A 20,740-nucleotide genomic window follows, 5' to 3' on the forward strand; every position below is an offset into this window, starting at 1 on the left:
AAAACCTATGGGAAAATGTAGTTTTTGTAGGGTTTTTGGATAAATGTCGAAAATAAGGTGTGTGGAAAACACAGACTTAGGTCTTATAGGTTTTGTTCTACGAGATAATCAGCTAACGTCACTTTCTGTGTATTTTGAGGCATGTGCGTAATAATTAAAAAACACAAAGACTTCATAATTCATAAAGGTCATGTTAACTGACTGATATTATCTCATATAGAACAAAACATATAAGACTTCCTAAGTCTGTGTTAAACCTCAGACAAAAGTGTCGGCGTTTATCCCAAAACCCTATTCTTTCCCCATTCATTTCATTTTCCCCATGCGAATGGCTGAACGAACCAGAGGTAAATCATTTCCGGGCTTTTGGACTTGAAGCTGGCGAGCTCTATGAGTTCAACACGGTTCAAAATCTTTCCAAGCTACACTTCCCATGATACCGTTGTGTCACGTCGACCACATTAACCTTTACGTAATGTCAACATGAGTGGGCAGTCTGTGCGTATTCATTAGTCCAAACAGTTGCGTTTTGCAACGAAAACGAGAGTTTCTATTGGACAAATTAAGGTAAGTCCCGCCCCGTTTTGTTCTATTTTCTTTCGTTTAGGAAACGTTTTGCACAGAAAGGATGCAGCTGGAAATTCCAGTGGTAGCTATGTACTCTGATCATTGAGAACATTATTGGTCGTTCCCATGTTTTGTGCAAAACAGATTTTTCAAATGAAAAAGTAGCAAATCCGAAATCGTGAGAATAGCAATATCATGCCTTTCATACATGCACAAGGGATCCATTGCAAGTACTTGAACCAGATTAACTAGCTAAGCTACCGGTACCGTTAGCATCACTTGTTCTTGTTGGCTGGTGGTTTGTCCCTGACGCGATGTTTTTATATAATTTAATTGGTCACAGGGTAAAACAGTGGTGTTTACTCAAGTAGCTTGCTTACACTTAAAAAATATATATATATTTAAGTGGTACATAACTAGGTGAAGCTAGCTTAATTTGCTAACCCTCTCGCGCACCGCTAAAATGTTTAGGAACTCTGCTAAAATGACATGAAGTCAGAACATGCCTTGGGATGACTCATTTTGCAACTTTGTTGCTAATGTTTCCGTTAGTAAACATTGCGTCGTCACATGCATTTACTTGTTATATGCGTTGTCCATGATTGCCTGCTGTGTAGCTAGTTATGTTCGTTAGCTATCGATAGCTGATTTAAGCTAGCTACAGCTTGGATTTTAATTTCTTAGTAAACCAAGAATATGTTAGTTAAATGAGTATGACATGCATGGTATGTCGTTCTTTTGTGGCTATTTGGTGATACAATGGATTATCAAAAACGGGGATATATTTGCTAAAGCTGGCCACATGAAACGTGAAGATATGGCTCCGTAGTTAAAAGGAAGATAACCTATTTTTTGCCAATAACTCCTGCATAACTAATCGATTGCCATTTAACAACAACTGGATGACGAAGAAGCCCGTTCTGTGGGGAGGAGACATTTACATTGACTTTATTGCTTATTTACGGTATATGCCATCCGCCAATAAACCTTTAAACTGGTCTACTATGGCGGTTAGTGGGGTGAGTCTTCTTTCCCAACCCGGGGACGTGGCTGTCCCGGGAGTGGTTCTGTCAGCTATGCCTTCTTCCAACACGCCAGTGTCTGCTCGCTCCACACCAAATGCGGACACCCGTGGCTGCGAGAATGGTGACTTGATGGACTCTTTCGGCATCTTCCTGCAAGGCCTTCTAGCGATGGTGGCCTTCAGTACGCTGATGTGTGAGTACAGCCAACCAGATGCCCACTCTGACTGTGGAAAATGTGCTAATTTATGGTCGTTTGTTCTGTGCAGTTAGGCCTACTGTAAAATTGAATTTCACTGTGTAGTGTTTATACACGGTCTCAAAATACTGGATTATACAGTGTGAAATGTGTTGTCCCATCCCCATAGTGTTCATTTTTGGCCATGTAATTTGACCTCATTGAGTACCTCTTTGACCACTGAGTCAGCAGTGTTGCCCTGGTAGAGAGGAGTCTCACAGCAACAACAGCAAGAGGTGAGGCATTTTCAGCTCTCAGAGCAGTGATGACGCCTGAGGCAGCTTTCTCAGTGGGAATTGACTGGGCCTGAATCATCACATTCACACAGCCCAGCCCACAGCCTACATGCAGGGTGTGTCAGTAGTTACACACTCAACACAACACAACAAGTCTGAGGAAGTCTGAAGTCACAGCATATCCATATGCGAATTCCCCTGTAAACATTTGCTTGGGCAATACACTAGGAAAACTAGCTCCCCTTTTGACAGGTGACATAGATACACATACTTTACACCGACACATGCACATGCATCCACGCACACAAAGTATTTAACACACATTAGGGTATTGTTGTCTAAATCAAATCAAATGTATTTATATAGCCCTTCGTACATCAGCTGATATCTCAAAGTGCTGTACAGAAACCCAGCCTAAAACCCCAAACAGCAAGCAATGCATGTGAAAGTAGCACGGTGGCTAGGAAAAACTCCCCAGGAAAAACTCCCTAGAAAGGCCAAAAACCTAGGAAGAAACCTAGAGAGGAACCAGGCTATGAGGAGTGGCCAGTCCTCTTCTGGCTGTGCCGGGTGGATATTATAACAGAACATGGTCAAGATGTTAAAATGTTCATAAATGACCAGCATGGTCAAATAATAATAATCATAGTAGTTGTCGAGGGTGCAACAAGCACGTCCGGTGAACAGGTCAGGGTTCCATAGCCGCAGGCAGAACAGTTGAAACTGGAGCAGCAGCACGGCCAGGTGGACTGGGGACAGCAAGGAGTCATCATGCCAGGTAGTCCTGAGGCATGGTCCTAGGGCTCAGGTCCTCCGAGAGAAAGAAAGAGAGAATTAGAGAGAGCATATTTAAATTCACACAGGACACCGGATAAGACAAGAGAAATACTCCAGATGTAACAAGAGTCTAGAGGTGTCATATCTTAAACCCAAATTGAGGATTAGGGTATGTCCAGTAGATTAGTGGAGTCATAAATCATTAAACCACTTTTTTTCTCTCCCAACAATCAATCATGTGTCATGGAGGTTAGAAGAGGGCAGGCATGGAAACAAGCTGACTATTGTCTGGAACAGCCAAAACATTATTTGTCAGCCATTACATTGTGTTCAGAGAATACACACTCTTGCATCACTCACAGTGAGGAATAATAATAGTGTAGACCTAGACTTTAGTAGAAAGGGCTTGCGCCTTGTCCGCAGGGGCCTAACCTCCAGAGTAGGAGTCACTGAGACGGGCAGTTTGTCTTTCATGTAGGCTATTGTGTTTGAACACACACCAATCTACAGTGCAGGGGTCAGGTAGCCTAGCGGTTAGAGCATTGGGCCAGTAACCGAAAGGTTGCTGGTTCGAATCACAGAGCCAAGAATGTGAAAAATCTGTCAATGCCCTTGAGTAAGGCATTGAACCCTTATTGCTCAAGGGTAGCTGTTAGCAGACCCAGGCCGTGACCCCACTCTCCGAGGATGTCTCAGGGAGAGTTCAGATATGCAAAAATCAAATTTCCAATCAATGCACTCTTAATATACTGTGGAATAGGACAACTATAAGCACCTACCTTATTATCATTCTCATCCCCAGGTTGGTACGCTCGGTGATAATGTTGAAATGTGACCAAGACAGTGTGACATGTAATATGACAATGCCTGCCTGGTGTCGCGTACTGTTAGCAGGTCCTCTGATCTATCAATGGGTTGATTACAGTGCCAAATGCACCACATTTTTTTCAGCTCATAAGATACAACCAAAGTATTTCTTCTGCTCACAGAACAAGGGAGATTTAGTGGATAATATCATGATCGACACATTAGTAACAAGCAGTGACATTTTAGTATGTAATGTACATCCTAAAATCTGCCACTTCCTCTTACCATCCACCCTTCCTCTATGGTCTCACCTTGTGTAAACATGGCATCTCAATAGCTGACTTGTTAAGGGAATATACCCTATAAAACATTGTTTGCTGAAGTCCATTAGTTAGGGGTTAGGCTATGGTGCTAAAGGGGAAACTGAATTGCGTTTCCATCACACTGGCCATATTCATAGAAATAGCCCCGTTATACTTCGTGCTGAGATGTTGCCCTACATACTAAACTTGATGATGGAAGTGTAAAGCCGATTTCAGTTCAGACTGGAGCTGTCCTTAATTAATTTACATTAATAGAATGATTGGATTTGCCCCAGAGAGAGATACAAATTCATCCCACTGCTGTTGTGGGTGTGTGAGAGCGGCAGTCCTATATGTGACTCTCTGTGTCCTGTCTACAGTGAAGCGCTTCAGGGAGCCCAAGCATGAGAGAAGGCCCTGGAGGATCTGGTAAGATGGCAGCCGTCTCACTCCCACTTCCAACCACAGTAGTCAAGCTTATCCTCTTCAATATTGCAATTAACCAAGAAACGCAACTAAGATAAACACAAGACAAATTGTGAATTTTTCTAGTGTTATGTTGAGCTATTGAAAGAACTTGAATTCTCAAGAGTTCTTAAAAGGCCCTCCTGTGCCCGGCAACTCTACCAGGTTCCTGGACACCTCCAAACAGGCCATTGGTATGCTATTCATTCACTTTGCCAACGTCTACCTGTCTGACCTCACAGAGGAGGACCCCTGCTCACTGTGAGTGTGTCTCTGTATGAGTGTGTCTGTCAGACATTATGTCTGTCTGTCTTTGTGCCTCTGTATTTTTGTGTATGTAGTAAATATAAATGCAATATGTAAAGTGTTGGTCCCATGTTTCATGAGCTGAAATAAAACATCCCAGAAATGTTCCATACGCACAAATTGCGTGCACAAATTTGCTTACATCCCTGTTAGTGAGTATTTCTCCTTTGCCAAGATAATCCACCCACCTGATAGTAGTGGCATATCAACAAGCTGATTTAACAGCATGAGTTTTGTCACACAACACAATGCCACAGATTTTAAGGGAGCATGCAATTGGCATGCTGACTGCAGGAATGTCCAACAGAGCTGTATAGCTGTTCCAGAGAATTTAATGTTCATTTCTCTACCATAAGCCACCTCCAACATTGTTTTAGAGAATTTGGCAGTACATCCAACCGGCCTCACAATCGCAGACCACATGTAACCACACCAGCCCAGGACTTCCACATCTGGCTTCTTCACCTGCGCGCGGGATCTTCTGAGGGGAGGGGGGCTGAGGAGTATTTCTGTCTGTAATAAAGCCCTTTAAAACTAATTCTGATTGGTTGGGTGGGCATAGGCCCATCCATGTCTGCGCCCCTGCCCATTCATGTGAAATCCATAGATTAGGGCCTATTGAATTGACTGATTTCCTTCTATGAAATTTAACTCAGTAAAATTGTTTAAATTGTTGCATGTTGCATTTATATTTCTGTTCAGTATAGTCTCTATAAAATTGTGTCCACTTCAACCTTGAAGTGCATGATGTCTCCTCTCTTCCTCAGTTACCTCATTAACTTCCTCCTGGATGCGTCTCTTGGAATGCTGCTGATCTATGCCGGGGTGAGGGCCATCAGTGCTATCGTAGAGTGGAGGCAGTGGGACGCTCTACGCTTCGGAGAATATGGTGCGAGTGTGTGTGTTTGTCAGTGTGGATGAGGGATCATTTCACCCTGTAGTACGCATGGTGTCCAGAAGAGGGGAGTGGCTGCCTAGGGCACTACTGCAATGTCATCCACATCAAACATAGTCGATCACTGTTAAATTGTTTACCCAAAGGCAGAGTTTATGGAAACATTTCCCCGGTGCTTTGATTTAAAGGGGTAATACGCAGTGGACCTGGAGAAATGTAACCTCTCTCAAATTCATAGACATAGCTTTGGATGCAAGGACTGACCATAGCAAACATTATGGTTTTAACCATGTTTCGAGGCATGCATGTTTGTTCACACTTATATTGTTTACAGACATTGGAGTAAAACAAGCTTATATATTGGGTTCTGATGGGGTATGATGACCATTAAACCAAGCTTATGAGGCATTTAGAATTTGTTTTTCAAGATTCACTGGATTTATCATTTAGAAGTCCAAAAAATGGATGTAGCAACTGCAGATTGCAACTTAACGTGGAATATAGAGTTCCAGTTAACTGCCGTCTGTCTGGGTATTTCTGTGGGTTGGGATTTGTCTGTTTTGCTCGTTTGTTTCTGTCTATTGGATTGTGTGTCTAGTCCATAGGTCACGAGTTCATCTTTGCTTTGTGTGTGTGTGTGCACAGGAGAACCAGTGCAGTGTACTGCATGGGCAGGCCAGTGTGCTCTCTACATCCTCATCATGATGTTTGAGAAGGTCCTCATCATCCTGGTCCTACTCATCCCCCAGTGGAAGAAGGTGAGTAGGGGGCATAATGGGTAGGTTCCTGACCACGTGACCGTTGTGTCAGTTCAGTTATATTATGACTGTGGAAAGTGTATGAGTACTAACAGTACTGTAAACTGTTTCTATCGTTTTAACTCTGGTGTGTTTGTGTACTGTTTACTTACCGTGTGTCACAGCTGGCTCTCCTGAACCCCATAAACAACCCTCAGTTGGAGCTGGCCATCGTCATGCTCATCGTCCCGTTCTTCGTTAACGTAAGTTAAGTGTGCAGTACCTCCGTGAGGCAGGGCTCAATTGAAAATACATTTAGTGATCTTAACCGTTAATCGGTTAGCTGCTGAAAATACATTTGCCTGGTCATGCTTATCAGTCTTTAAGGTCATTTTCTTAATTTTGGAATTAAATTGGCACGTTTGTATTTTCGTCATGTATATTATTTATCATACACGTACAGCATACAGAGCCTAGTTTGAGGAGTGGAATAGCCTTCCACCTGTCAGACAGCGTGAGAGTAGCCCCTTAAAAAGTCTGTAGGCTACTAGAGTGAAGCCTGCTTTTGGAAGCCCAGTCATTGCGCAACAATTTAACAATTGCAACAAGTGCAATCGTGTGTTCAACATTTTGGTGGCCACGATTTAAAAGGAGCTATTTTTATTTCTCAACATCAACTTGTAATTAAAGCGCTCCTCCCGTACGCCGTTCAGGTGTATACTCTATACTATAGCCTGCCTACCGTTGACTGATAGTTTGTCACCCACCACTTTGCAATGTGAGCTCGAGGCAGTATAATTGTTTCAAACCTGATACTTTTACTTCAAATAATGAGGCATGTCTTACCTTGCTTCAAAGTAGCCTTACGAAAATTGATCTGTAGAAACATGGAGGCAATTTTTTTCCCTCATGCCATTAACCAGCATTTCTCTCCTGTTCTAATTCATATCAACTTTATTTCGTTGTTCAGAAGCCATAGGCACAATCCATATTAGCAACCCATCATAGTTGTTGCTATTACATTCCCCCTCTTTCTAAATTTCTGAGATTTTAATCTGTCACAACTGCTCAAATTAGGTTTAGAATGGTGTTTTCCGCATATTGCATTTTGGCAAATGTTTGAAAAGGACGTTTGATTAGATGCTTCAATACAGGACTTGTATGTTCAAAGTAGTCTATAGCCTTTTGAACTATAATATGATAGGCTTGCTATTGTTGCATGTTTCCATTCAGCTCTTAATGAAAAATGTCTGGTCCTTGTATGAATGCAAGGTACCAGAGAGGATATGGCAAAGCGAGAGGTTTCACTCTCGCCAAAATCTGTCCAAAATAAACCCAATAGGTTTCCATGGTCTTATTTTGGGCCTAAGCTTGTCGCCTGCTTTCCCGCCTTGGTTCAACTCCCATTGTTAGGACAGAAACATAAGCATCTGGTCATTATATACAGATCTCTAATAGTATTTTCTGTTGGTCACATAATTTTACTGTTTGGACATTTTTTTACCGTTTGTTGACCGGTTAATGACGGTCAGTTAATCGGCAGCAAAATTGACCGATATTTGCATCCCTTTTGAAATGTAATTGCTTCAACTAAGTGCATTTGATGTGATGTTTATGTCTGCAGATTTCAGCCATTTAGGCTTGTGTGTGATCTTCAAACTGTCATGTGTGTCTGTTGTACTTGCTCACTGAGCTGTGTACTGTATGTTTTCCTCAGGCCCTGATGTTTTGGGTGGTAGATAACTTCCTGATGAAGAAGGGGCGGACAAAAGCCAAGCTGGAGGAGCGGGAGGTGGGGGAGGACGTGAGGGGCAACAGTAAGGTGCGCTACAGGCGGGCACTCTCCCACGACGACTCAGAGTCTGAGGTAAGACATGGACACGGCCATTTATAAAGTCATAGACACAGAATGCTTAATAAAAGAATGCTTAACAAATCTAACTGCCTGTAGCTCAGGACTTGAAGCAACGATATGCATATTCTTGATACCATTTGAAAGGAAACACTTTGAAGTTTGTGGAAATGTGAAATTAATGTAAAAGAATATAACACACTAGATCTGGTAAAAGATAATTCAAAGACAAAAACATGCGTTTTTTTATTTCTATCTTTAAAATGCAAGAGAAAGGCCACAATGTATTATTCCAGTTTAGGCAAAATGTAGATTTTAGCCACTAGATGACAGCAGTGTATTTGCGTAGTGTTAGACTGATCCAATGAACCGTTGCATTTCTGTAAAAAATGTTGTATCAAGTCTGCCCAAATGTGCCTAATTGGTTTATTAAAAATCCTTCATTAACCTGTCTCCTCCACTTCACCTACAGTGATTGAAGTGGATCAATAAGAGATCATAGCTTTCACGTGGTCAGTGTCTCATGGAAAAAGCAGGTGTTCTTAATGTTTTGTACACTCGGTGTACATTACACACCTAAATCACTGGAAAAGCTGTTTTTTGGGAAAGCTCTGAAAAATCCTTAGGAGGAATACACTAAGTCCTAAGATTTGATTCTGAGCCTCGTCCACCTCGTCCAAGCCCTGTGTGGCCTCTCTCTCCTCCCATTGCCTCAGGCTGACGTAGCCACTAGGCTAACTTACATCCTCCCCTGGCTGTGTAGACAAACTTGCCCAGCACCAACAGAAGCCTGTCTCTGGGCTGTGAATCACTCCACCCTGTGCCCAAGGCCAGTCACTTTACAGACCTGTAAACCAGATGGACCTGGCCCTGTGATCTGCTCCAAAGACCAGAGACAACCACCTCACTCAAATATCATGCATGAAGTCATTTAAGTCTGCCTTGAGCAGGGGGATTTCTTATTCACCAGAAACTCTAAAAACAAACATCATTTATAAGGAGTGTTTTTTTTTCCTTCTGATTCCAAAGCACCACATTTCTCATCATAAATGGAAGTAGTGAGTTGCTTTAGAATCAAATGTTGAGCTGATTGTGATAGCTAAGTAATTGGTTTCCACAGTTACTCATGGATCACCCAAAGCACCATGTTTTGTGACAGTGGATTCTAGGAGTTATTGAAAGTGTGTTCCCTGACCGGGAATCAAACCCAGGCATGGCGGTGAGAGCACCAAATCCTAACCACTAGACCATCATGTCTAATATCAGGAATGCATGTCCTATGGAATTACCAGTATATGGAATTTGTGGCATGTGACAGGGGAGTAGTTTCTCATAGACATCTGGGTGTAGTGTACCAGACTGTGAGCACTTCCTCCAGTCACAGGAACTATCTCCAAACCCACTACTAAAGAAACACTGCTGTACAGGTTAACATGGAGCATGTATGGCTTTAGTAATCTGCCTCAAGCTGAAATAAATATTCAGAGCCGTGATCTTATCGCTCTCTCATTATAAAAGGGGGCATATAGCTATGTCATCACAGGCTTGTTTTATTTTGATGAGTTGGAGCTAGTTTTTGCTTCAGTAAAAGAGGCTTACAATGTAAAAAAAACCTTGATGGCAAGCTTCAATACTACACCCAAATACCACTCTAAAAGACTCCTCCCCTCTATCAAATAGTCCGGGGCATATGTATTCCTGCCACCACATCTCCCTGGTGGTCTAGTGATTAGGATTCGCTGCTCTCACCACCCCATCCCAGGTTCGATTCCCGGTCAGGGAACACACTTTTTATACACACTAGACTGTACAGTCACTGATCAAAAGATGACCCAATTACATGGAAGGTGTGAAAAAAGAGAGGAGCCTTTCTGAGAGATGTAGTATAACAGACTGCCACCAGGGTGAGCACTTTCTTATCGTAACCTGTCTGGGAACCTGACAGCCAGTGAAATCGCGTCGTGCGAAATACAAATACCTCATAAATGCTATAACTTCAATTTCTCAAACATATGACTATTTTACACCATTTTATAGATACACCTCTCCTGAATCGAACCACGTTGTCCGATTTCAAATAGGCTTTACAGCAAAAGCAAAACATTAGATTATGTTAGGAGAGTACCCTGCCAAAAAAATCACACTGCCATTTTCAAAGCAACTAGCATGCATCACAAATACCCAAAACACAGCTAAATGCAGCACTAACCTTTGACAATCTTCATCAGATGACACTCCTAGGACATCATGTTACACAATACATGCATTTTTTGTTCGATAAAGTTCATATTTATATATAAAAACAGCATTTTAAATCGGAGCGTGACATTCAGAAAATATTTTCCCTCAAATGCTTCCGGTGAATCAGCGCTACAATTTACAAAATTACTATTCGAAAACATTGTTAAAATGTAATATTGTCATTCAAAGAATTATAGATTAACATCTCGTGAATGCAACCGCATTGCCAGATCTAAAAAGAACTTTACTGGGAAATCACACTTTGCAATAAACGAGGTGGTATGCTCAGAAAAATAGGCTAGGCGATACAGGTTAGCGCCATCTTGGAACCATCTAAAATCAAATATACTTTTGTAAATATTCCCTTACCTTTGATTATCTTCATCAGAAGGCACTTCCAGGAATCCCAGGTCCACAACAAATGTAGTTTTGTTCGAAAAAGTTAATAATTTATGTCCCAATAGTTCCTTCTTGTTAGCGCGTTCCGAAGGCTACTCATAATGTACGAGGCGCGTTGGACTTGACGTCACGAATGTGCAAAAAATATATATTTACGTTCGTTCAAACATGTCAAACGTTGTATAACATAAATCTTTAGGGCCTTTTTCAACCAGTGCTTCAATAATATTCAAGGCGGACGATTGCATTGTCTTACTAAACGTTTCGGAATGAAAGGGTACCCATGGGCGCCCGCGTCATAGTAGTAATGGCCCTCCCTCTATGACCAACTTTCCAAGACTCTCTTTCGGTCAGTTTCTACCGGAGAAGACTCAAACCACTTTGTAAAGACTGTTGACATCTAGTGGAAGCCTTAGGAAGTGCTAAATGAATCCTAACTCGCGGTGTGTTTCATAGGCAAAGTGTTGAAGGTGATTCCACAAATCAGATTTCCACTTCCTGCATGGAATCTTCTCAGGTTTTGGCCTGCCATATGAGTTCTGTTATACTCACAGACACCATTCAAACAGTTTTAGAAACTTTAGAGTGTTTTCTATCCAAATCTACTAATTATATGCATATTCTAGTTACTGGGCCAGGAGTTATAACCAGATTAAATCGGGTATGTTTTTTATATGGCCGTGCAAATACTGCCCCCTATCCCCAACAGTTTTTAAGCAACCAGACCCATCGCCATCCTTCCACCCCACAGAGGCAGATGGAGGGCGAATTATATGTTTCTGCTGACACAGGAAATTTGCTGGTGTCCGTGAGCATTTAAGCTCTGGGATTCAACTAATTTAACCCATAACTCAGGGTTGCTTTGAGTGTCATCCATCCAGGTGTGTGGCTTCCTTTGGTCTCATTTCCAAACTCTTTCTCTCTCTCAGATCCTGTTCTCGGCTGACGATGAGATGGATGACTCAGAGGAGGAGGATGTGCGCAGACTCACTGGCCTCAAGACGGTCAAGAAGAAGAAGAAGCACCGTATGGGGATCCCTGTTTGACCTGGGCCTACCCAGTCTGACCTGGTCTGACCCACTCCTGTGTCTACTCACATCCCCACTCTCTCCTCCTCCAGGGCCTGCTGCCCTGACTGGAGGCTGCTGGCAACCTGTACTTGATTCCTCTAACAGCAGGCTGGCATTGGTCTCTTTGTGGAGTGAGTAGGGGGCCTATGTAGGGAGGTGGGATCATGGAAGACTGCAGACCATGGAGCCTATTGGACTGCCATTACTACACATCCACATGGGACTCCTGCAGCCTCTGCACTGGGATAGAAACCCATGGAAAGGATTTTACTGCAGCTAACTACATACCATGTCTAAAGGAGATTTCACCATAGATCTGTCACTGGTGTTTCAGTGACACTCGTTGGGGAAATGAATCTTGATATGGGTGTTGGGAAAACGTTTAACACTAGTCTGTAATAGGAGGGTTTGGGTGTGTTTGAGTTGGTGATGCAGTGTAATTGCTAGCACCCTAAAGATCCTATTAAATGACTATTCTAATTCCTAATTCTGTTCCACACTGACTCTTCAGAAGTCCAGAATGATATTACTGCATCAGGTTAAACTGTGAATGGGTGTTACTTTTTCTGTGGTTTAGCCGGTGACCTTGGTTGGATGTAGACAGAGAGAACAGGCACCTGGTATTGAACTCAGCGTGTCCCCCCTGCCTTTAAGTAAACCTTTGTCATTTTAATACATCTGATACTCTTCCGAATCAAAAAGTGATTGTATTCCTCATCTAGATTCCATATAAGAAATGTCTGTCTGTCTCCTCAGCTAGGCTGACTGCTATGGCCTGTTATAGGAGTTGGTGGAGGAGTGTGTGTCTGTCTGTGTGGACTTTTCCATTCATGCATGGCTAAGGGAATGTGGGAGGTGTGGCTTGATGCCCCAATGAAGGCTTTGCTCTGTGAAGATGCAGTGTTTTATAATAACCACAGCAGTCACGTTTCTAACTGTTTCCACTTCTACATGACTGCAGAGGGAGGACGGGTCAGGACGGTGCAGCTTGGGCATGTGTGTCTCCACCATGCACCACCCAACCCGGACCCAAGGGACCGAAACCCTCATTTCAAGCCCACCCAGTGACCGTTTAGGTCTATAGGCCTGGCTTGGAGCCTTCTCTCCCTGTCTCCTTCTCTCCCTGTCTCTGCGTATGACAGTTAACTGGGATCTCTTTCATTACTTATTTATTGTCTTTGGTGTGTCCTGTTTGTTTTTTACAGTAAGTTATTTTGGGCCAGAACCATGATGATCCCCAGCCTACTAAGTGTTTTTCATTCAGAGACGGAGTAGATATGGGACCTGAGGGTGTGTCCTCACAACCAATGGGAAAAAACTCTCCGCTCTTGCACAATTCCCAGTTATCACTGGTCTATGGATGTTCTTTGTGTTCATTCTTTGTTTTCGACAATGTGCCTATGTGAACTTACCGTGTTTGTGAGTGTTCATTTTGTGCCCCAGAGCTTAAGACTTGCAGTAGCATTCAGTTGGTTTGACAGAAGCACAGACCTAGTTTGAGTCAGCCTGCAGTACAGTGAAGGTATGTTTGAGTGACTCTAGGTCAGCCTGCAGTACAGTGCAGGTATGTTTGTATGAGTGTGTTTGTCTTAATGCTCCTGTTCAAAGTAAGAAGTGGGGATAAAGTAAATGTGATGACCATAGTGCTGAAGATGTTGAACGGTTTGACAATGATTGTGTTGTTGGCTGATACTTAGGAATACATGACAGTCGGGTTTGGTAAATGGGTGATACAGCATCATAAAACACTTCTGGTTGCCCTCTGCTCAAAAGAGAGGGCTTTTAGTACTTTGAAAAAATAACTAGATCATTAAAATGACTGACAAATTAAGGACTTACATTACCATTATTTTTGCTTTTGCAATAAAGTTAGTAAAACACTGAAATAGCAGGTTTTTTTGGTGTTTTTTTTAAGACCATGTCTGAATAGACAGAGCTTTCTGGATTGTCCTTTTACTAGGGTTGTACTGCATTGTGGGAGGGTTTAAAAAGTGAATTCCCTGGCCAGGAATCAAACCCAGAGCGCACCAAATCTTAACCACTAGACCCCCAGGGAGCTGTCAGGGTAAAAATGCTAGTGTTAAGAAGGCTCCTGGAATGTAGGGGGAGAGTTTGAGATCACAGGTCTCTGTTATACTCTAGACTGCCACCAGGGTGCCATTTCCACATTGATGGAGTGGGCTGTCAGTAAACAGTTAAGTAACAGGTGCAGTGAGGCTTTTAGGGAAGTGAGGACCCATTTCTCCCCATAGAGTTCACTGACTGAGAATAATGGCGCAGTACCTGTAAATCAGAGGAGGCTGTTAGGAAGCGCTATAGGAGGACAGGCTCATTGTAATTGCTGGAATAAATGGAACGGTATCAAACATGGAAACAATGTTTACTCCATTCCAGCCATTACAATGAGCCTGTGCTCCTATAACTCCTCCCACCAGCCTCCACTGCTGCAAATAGATCCCGTAATTATACACACAAGTCTATCTTTTGAAGCATACACACTGACTCGAGGACAATTGTTATTGAAGGATAAGCCTGGCTCTCAAACATCTTTTGACTCCTTACTCACTTATTAACTACACACACAGACATGCTGGCAGGCAAGCAATGGCCTCAAACAGAAAGGCTGATTCACTAGTCTCCCTGTGATACAGTTTGTATGGTCTGGCCCCTCTGAGTCAAGTCTTATTCTGAACCATTATGTCAAAGTTATATGACTGCAAGTGTTATGTTTGCAAAATTCCTAAACATTTAGGTAATCCCTTCAGGAAAATATTTTGACCTCAGGTTTAATTTGATGGGAGAGGTGAACTCTTGATTGGGCAGTAGGGAGTAGAGCTATTTTGGGGTTAGTAGTAACATGGGGAAGGTGTTCATCAGCTGACGTGTTCTGCAAGTTGACATGCATTCAGAGGCCTAAAAGGACATTCCCTGACCCGGAATCAAACCCGGGCTGCTGGGGTGAAAGCAGTTAATCTTAACCACTAGACTGCCGGGGAGCGGTGTAGCTTCCAGTGTACTTTTAAATCACTGCTTGTGGGATGTTGTAAGGGCTCTGAGTTGTCTCTCACTCAGCAGTTCGTTGCAACCACATCCTAAATGAGGGAAGACCTGTTCCAGCGGCACAATCCCTCATGTCAGTCTAATAATACACATTGACAATGGACAGAGAGAGAGGGTGGGGGTCCACTGACTCAATCCCAGGGTCTATAACAGAGATTATCTCCCTGAGGATCTGAGGGTATAAATATAATGGACTGGACCGAGTGGAGCAATCCAGACACAGCTCCACTGACCAGAACTCTGGGGTTAAGACACGAAAACCCAAATACAATGTCTCAGGTAAGCAAACGTCCTTGTATCCGACTGTCCTGACCTATAATCAACTATTTGTTGTCCAGTTCTTGATGTGACAGGTAAATCTACATATATTATTTCCTATGTAAAGGATTGCGCTATATTTACTTTAAAATAGGAAGATTGAGAGACAAATCAGGGGGAGAGTTATGATGAGGGAAATCCAGAAAGATGTGAGATTTTACCTTGTCTTTAAAATATGGCTGAGACTCAGGATAAGTTCAAGGAGAGGGGGTACAACAATGATCAGATTAATATTGCCATTGAGAAAATTCAAAACAAAACGAGACATGACCTTTTTCAAGGTCAGTCTCGCAAAAAGACGCATTCTTGCGTTCTCACTACCCGCTATTCAAAGTGCTCTGAACAAATTAAAGGAATCGTTCACAAACATTGGCACATTCTGAAATATGATGATAGTCTCGTTAATGTGTTTTCTGATCTTCCCCTGATCGTATTCTCGCGGGGCAGAAATCTCAGAGACCTATTGGTACACTCTGATTTACCACCCCAAGATATTCCTGAACAACGTCTATTTGCACCCATACTGGATGGAAATTACAAGTGTAATGGCTGTGCTCAATGCAATGGCACTTATAAATGTAGATCCTTCAAACACCCCCAAACAGGGAAATCTATCCCAATTAAAGGTGTTATTACGTGTTCCACTAAGGCAGTTATTTATCTTATAACTTGTCCTTGTGGTAAAAATTATGTGGGTAAAACAAAGCGTGAATTAAAAGTACGTATCTCAGAGCACCGTAGCACCATTAGGTGCAAAAACTTAACTTACCCAGTTGCGGCCCACTTTTTGGAAGCAAACCATCCGATTTCGTCTCTGTGTTATATTGGCATCGAACATGTCACCCTCCCGAGGAGAGGGGGTGACCTTGATAATTTATTGTTAAAACGAGAGGCTGCCTGGATCTTTAATTTAAAGACCCTTGCTCCCTTCGGTCTCAACATAGACTTTGATCTGAAGCCATTCTTGTGATAATTGTGATTTTGCCATTGTAATTGTTTGTTAGATACATTTTAGACTACAAATGCTATGATCGTATGCTATCCATTTGTATGTTCTTTGTATGTCATTTTTTTTTATATATTTGAGTTAACCAATGATATTAGGCCATACTTGGCCATGATTACAAACACCTGTGTGTCTCTTGACTCATCTCGCAGTGTTTGTGATGATACCCTGATGAAGACAGCTCCGCTGTCGAAACGTTGGTTATTAAATTTTTTGCATCTGAGATCTTAGAGTGTGCGGCTTTCCTTTATTTTCTAGTGTTCTACTCCGCTAGCCAGCACCTCGCCTTTATAGGTGTGCGTTTCTTTTTTCTAGATTACCCTGTCTTTAACCCCCATTCTTTCTCCAGCCCTCCATAGCCCGGTGAGGTAAAGAAGTGTCCTGTGATGGAGGAGGACCTGAAAGGAGCCCGCAGTAAACGGGCTGAAGGGCGAGCCCAAGAGTAAGACCTATGAGGTCATGATAGAGTGTGGTGAGTAGCAGCATTCAGACTCAGAATCTATAGTAGCCTAATGTCACTTGCCTAACTTTTTTTGTGGGAGTGTGTCATACAAGTAATTATCACTGCCATATTAATTGTTGACCGCATATACCCTTTTGATATTAGTCAGTTGTAGGCATTAGTGCAGGGAGCATATCAGGGAAAGTAAAGTCACACAGTCAAGTGACGTGAGCTCGGTTCACTTTCTACAATGTTATCGCTGAACTCTGGTGTGTATTCGACCCAAGCCCAGCTCGGGAGAGTGCATACTGAGTGAGTTACAAATAGTTTCCACTCCTACAGAGACTGAATCTTGTGCAGTCAGGCAGGAGGCTAAGTTGTCAGAAACTAGCCTAGCGTTACTGTCCCTGTCCCCAGGGTAGAGGAAGAATGTTCGATTAGAGAACTAGGAAGAAGGAAAAAGACGACACAACGGCAGCACTTCTTCTAAAGATTATATACTCTTCAGTTTGTCTACAGTGTGAATATTGCTCATCTTTGTGTTTGTGTGTAGTAGTGCTTGGCACGCCCCACTATCTTCGCTCATGGCCTTGTCTCTGTCCAATCTCGAAGCGTATGGGGAAGGTGGCTCCCTCTGTGTTCAGTGGGGTGAAGTCTTGAGGAGAGACTTACTGGAGAAGCCTAAAGCCCCAGGAGCCAGCATCTTTGGCAAGTAGAGCCAGCCAGGGTGGAGGAGTAGTGGCTATCATCGCTGCACTGGAGCCATGACAGGACAGATGGTAGCCTGGACAAATGGCACCAAAGAAGCCAAACCTTACTGTTATTGAATGGTCTGATATCTGTTGTGTGAATGTGTGTGTGTGCCTCAATTTACCCTTATACAAAACATGGCATTTTCTTAGTTTTTATTTTAGCATGGAAATAGGACATTTTGAAATTGGGACAGCAGCACACTGAAGTATAATGCGTATGTAGCCCATGCTATTTTAGACATTCCCTACCATTTTCACAAAACAAGACAGCTCCTAACTTCTTTACACTAATTCTATGGGTTGGGAGTTTGTTGGCGACCACTAGAGTCTGAACATCTTTTGCTGTGGCTCGGCTCTCGCTTTCTTACCCTCTTGCCTTTGGAGAAAGCTTCCACGAACTGTGAACTGTGACACAGAAAGAAACCTAGAAGAATCATAGAAACATTGAACGTTTAACTTATTGGAAACAATGTTGTGGAGTATATTTTTACTACTGAAGAAGAATCAAGTGTTTAGATAATCAGTGAGCTGAACCAGATGGGAACTGAGATGTTTTTTCCTTTGATGTTTATGAAGAGAGAATCCTGGGCCCTGTTTCCCAAAAGCATCTTAAGGCTAAGTTAATCGTTGGAGCCATAGAGTCCTATGGTTCTAACCATGAATTTAACCTTAAGATGCCTTTAGGAAACCGGGCATACCGCCCCAACAGATCCACAGATGATGCAATCCACTCTACCCTTTCACACCTGGACAAAAGGAACACCTATGTGAGAATGCTATTCATAGACTATAGCTCAGCGTTCAACACCATAGTGCCCTCAACACATCACTAAGCTAATGACCCTGGGACTAAACACCTCCCTCTGCAACTGGTTCCTGGATGTCCTGACTGGCCGCCCCCAGGTGGTAAGGGTAGGTAACAACACATCCGCCACGCTGATTCTCAACACGGGGGCCCCTCTGTGGTGCGTGCACAGTCCCCTCCTGTACTCCCTGTTCACTCATGACCTCACGGCCAGGCACGACTCCAACACCATCATTAAGTTTGCCGATGACACAACAATGGTAGGCCCAATCACCGACACCTGACCATGTGGTGCCAGGACAACAACCTCTCCCTCAACGTGATCAAGACAAAGGAGATGATTGTGGACTACAGGAAAATGCGGACCGAGCACACCCCCATTCTCATCGATGGGGCTGTAGTGGAGCAGGTTGAGAGCTTCAAGTTCCTTGGTGACCACATCACCAACAAACTAACATGGTCCAAGCACACCAAGACAGTTGTGAAGAGGGCACAACAAAACCTATTCCCACTAAGGAGACTGAAAAGATTTGGCATGGGTCCTCAGATCCTCAAAAGGTTCTACAGCTGCACCATCAAGAGCATCCTGACGGGTTGCATCACTGCCTGGTATGGCAACTGCTCGGCCTCCGACCGCAAGGCACTACAGAGGGTCGTGCGTACGGCCCAGTACATCACCAGGGCCAAGCTTCCTGCCATCCAGGACCTCTATACCAGGCGGTGTCAGAGGAAGGCCCTAAAAATTGTCCAAGACTCTAGCCACCCTAGTCATAGACTGTTCTCTCTGCTACCGCATGGCAAGCGGTACCGGAGCGCCAAGTCTAGGTCCAAGAGGCTTCTAAACAGCTTCTACCCCCAAGCCATAAGACTCCTGAACATCTAATCAAATGGCTACCCAGACTATTTGCATTGCCCCCCCCTCCTTTACGCTACTCTCTATTATCTATGCATAGTCACTTTAATAACTCTACCTACATGTAAATATTACCTTGACTAACCGGTGCCCCCGCACATCTACTCTGTACCAGTACCCCCTGTATATAGCCTCGCTACTATTGTTATTTTACTGCTGCTCTTTAATTATTTGTTACTTTTATTTCATACTTTTTTTGTTGAATTTTTCTTAACTTCATTGTTGGGTAAGGGCTTGTAAGCATTTCACTGTAATGTCTACACCTGTTGTATTTGGCGTATGTGACATAAGATTTTATTTGATTTTGATTTAAAACTGGACCCTGTTGAGTTAGCATAATGCTAACTAAATTTTATGCCTGTGTTGGGATGTCAGGGGCCAGTCCTCCTACCACGACCAGCACTACAAGCGAGGGGGTCAGCATGGAATGCGGCCATCAGCTTGAAGCCTTGGGATGGGTGGGCCACCGTTGGTCACCTGACGGCTTCCCTCGTGAGAATGGAATGTGGCGCCGTGAGGGGCGGCCACTTAATGTCCACACCCTCGCAAGCCATGTAGTCAGCTGGGAAAGCGCCCAATGCTTGAAGATGAACAGGCACGGCTGACTTAAATAGGCTTGTTAAGGGTGTTGCTGGCTACTCACTCAGGCACCACACTTATCAGCTGCTGGTTTCCCTTCACGGGAGGAGAGGACTGAGAGAGCCGTTAGGTCTGGTTTCAAGTTTTATTTGCTGAACATTTAAGTTTTGTTCTTGAAGAGATCATTTAGGTTGGAACCTTATAGGCAATAAAAGCTATTTAGTTTTGAATTTACCCTGCCTCTGTACTCAGTGGCAATTTTAGCATGTAAATCTTGGTGGGATTTGATGCATGCCAGCAAAGCCATAACACTAAACAATAAATGAATTGCACTATAACAGTGACACATGATGTCCACAAACTGTGAGGGTCTACATAAATCTGTCCTAACAGCAGAGTCCCAACACCTTACCACTGCTACACCTGGCTATCAGCGGAGCCTTGTCTGGCAGCAAAACAGTAAATTCAGCCTCATTTACTACAAATTAAAAAAACATAGCAGATATGGCTGACTTGCTTAAACAAATGTGGTTTCTACTGACAATTGAGATGTACAAACTATGGCATAAGGGGAAAAGGGACCAAATTATTAGGGTGAGGCACATGGGCTACTAACAGCTTACTACACAACATACACTTAATGTTACATTCTTAGCTACAGTGTACATATCTCCCTGGCATATTACATCATTTATGCAGCAGGATACAAGACATTTTTGGACTCATCTTGTTGTGCTGTGCTCACTCGAACAGGAAGGTGGAGCAGTGGTCATTCGTGGCCAAATTTTGTCATCAAACTTTCTCATTCAAGTCTGGCATTCTCTAGATTTCTGGTGCTTTCAAGACAACTGGGAACCCGGGGGGGGAAAAAACAAGGTTGAATCATGATGGCGTCAGTGATCTTCAGGTCGCAGCTCTACAAAGAGGCCCGAGTTCCCGACTTGCAAATCT

General features: G+C 43.2%; 1 protein-coding gene across 2 annotated transcripts; it reads left to right on the forward strand.

Annotated features, from left to right (window-relative positions):
- The first annotated feature begins 580 nt into the window (after window positions 1–580).
- Window positions 581–13,800, forward strand: LOC106565824 (store-operated calcium entry regulator STIMATE). Of its 2 annotated transcripts, XM_014133390.2 has the most exons (8): window positions 583–1,785; window positions 4,330–4,378; window positions 4,580–4,675; window positions 5,488–5,609; window positions 6,261–6,373; window positions 6,538–6,615; window positions 8,070–8,219; window positions 11,774–13,800. In XM_014133390.2, the coding sequence occupies exons 1-8, from the start codon at window positions 1,470–1,472 to the stop codon at window positions 11,888–11,890; spliced, it is 1,041 nt and encodes a 346-aa protein (XP_013988865.1). In that variant the 5' UTR covers window positions 583–1,469; the 3' UTR covers window positions 11,891–13,800. The 2 variants fall into 2 exon arrangements, with proteins under 2 accessions (XP_013988866.1, XP_013988865.1); XM_014133391.2 differs by lacking the exon at window positions 4,580–4,675 and having other exon boundaries at window positions 581–1,785.
- The last annotated feature ends 6,940 nt before the right edge of the window (window positions 13,801–20,740 follow it).

The sequence above is a fragment of the Salmo salar genome, chromosome ssa12, assembly GCF_905237065.1.
Source record: "Salmo salar chromosome ssa12, Ssal_v3.1, whole genome shotgun sequence".
NCBI lineage: Eukaryota > Metazoa > Chordata > Actinopteri > Salmoniformes > Salmonidae > Salmo > Salmo salar.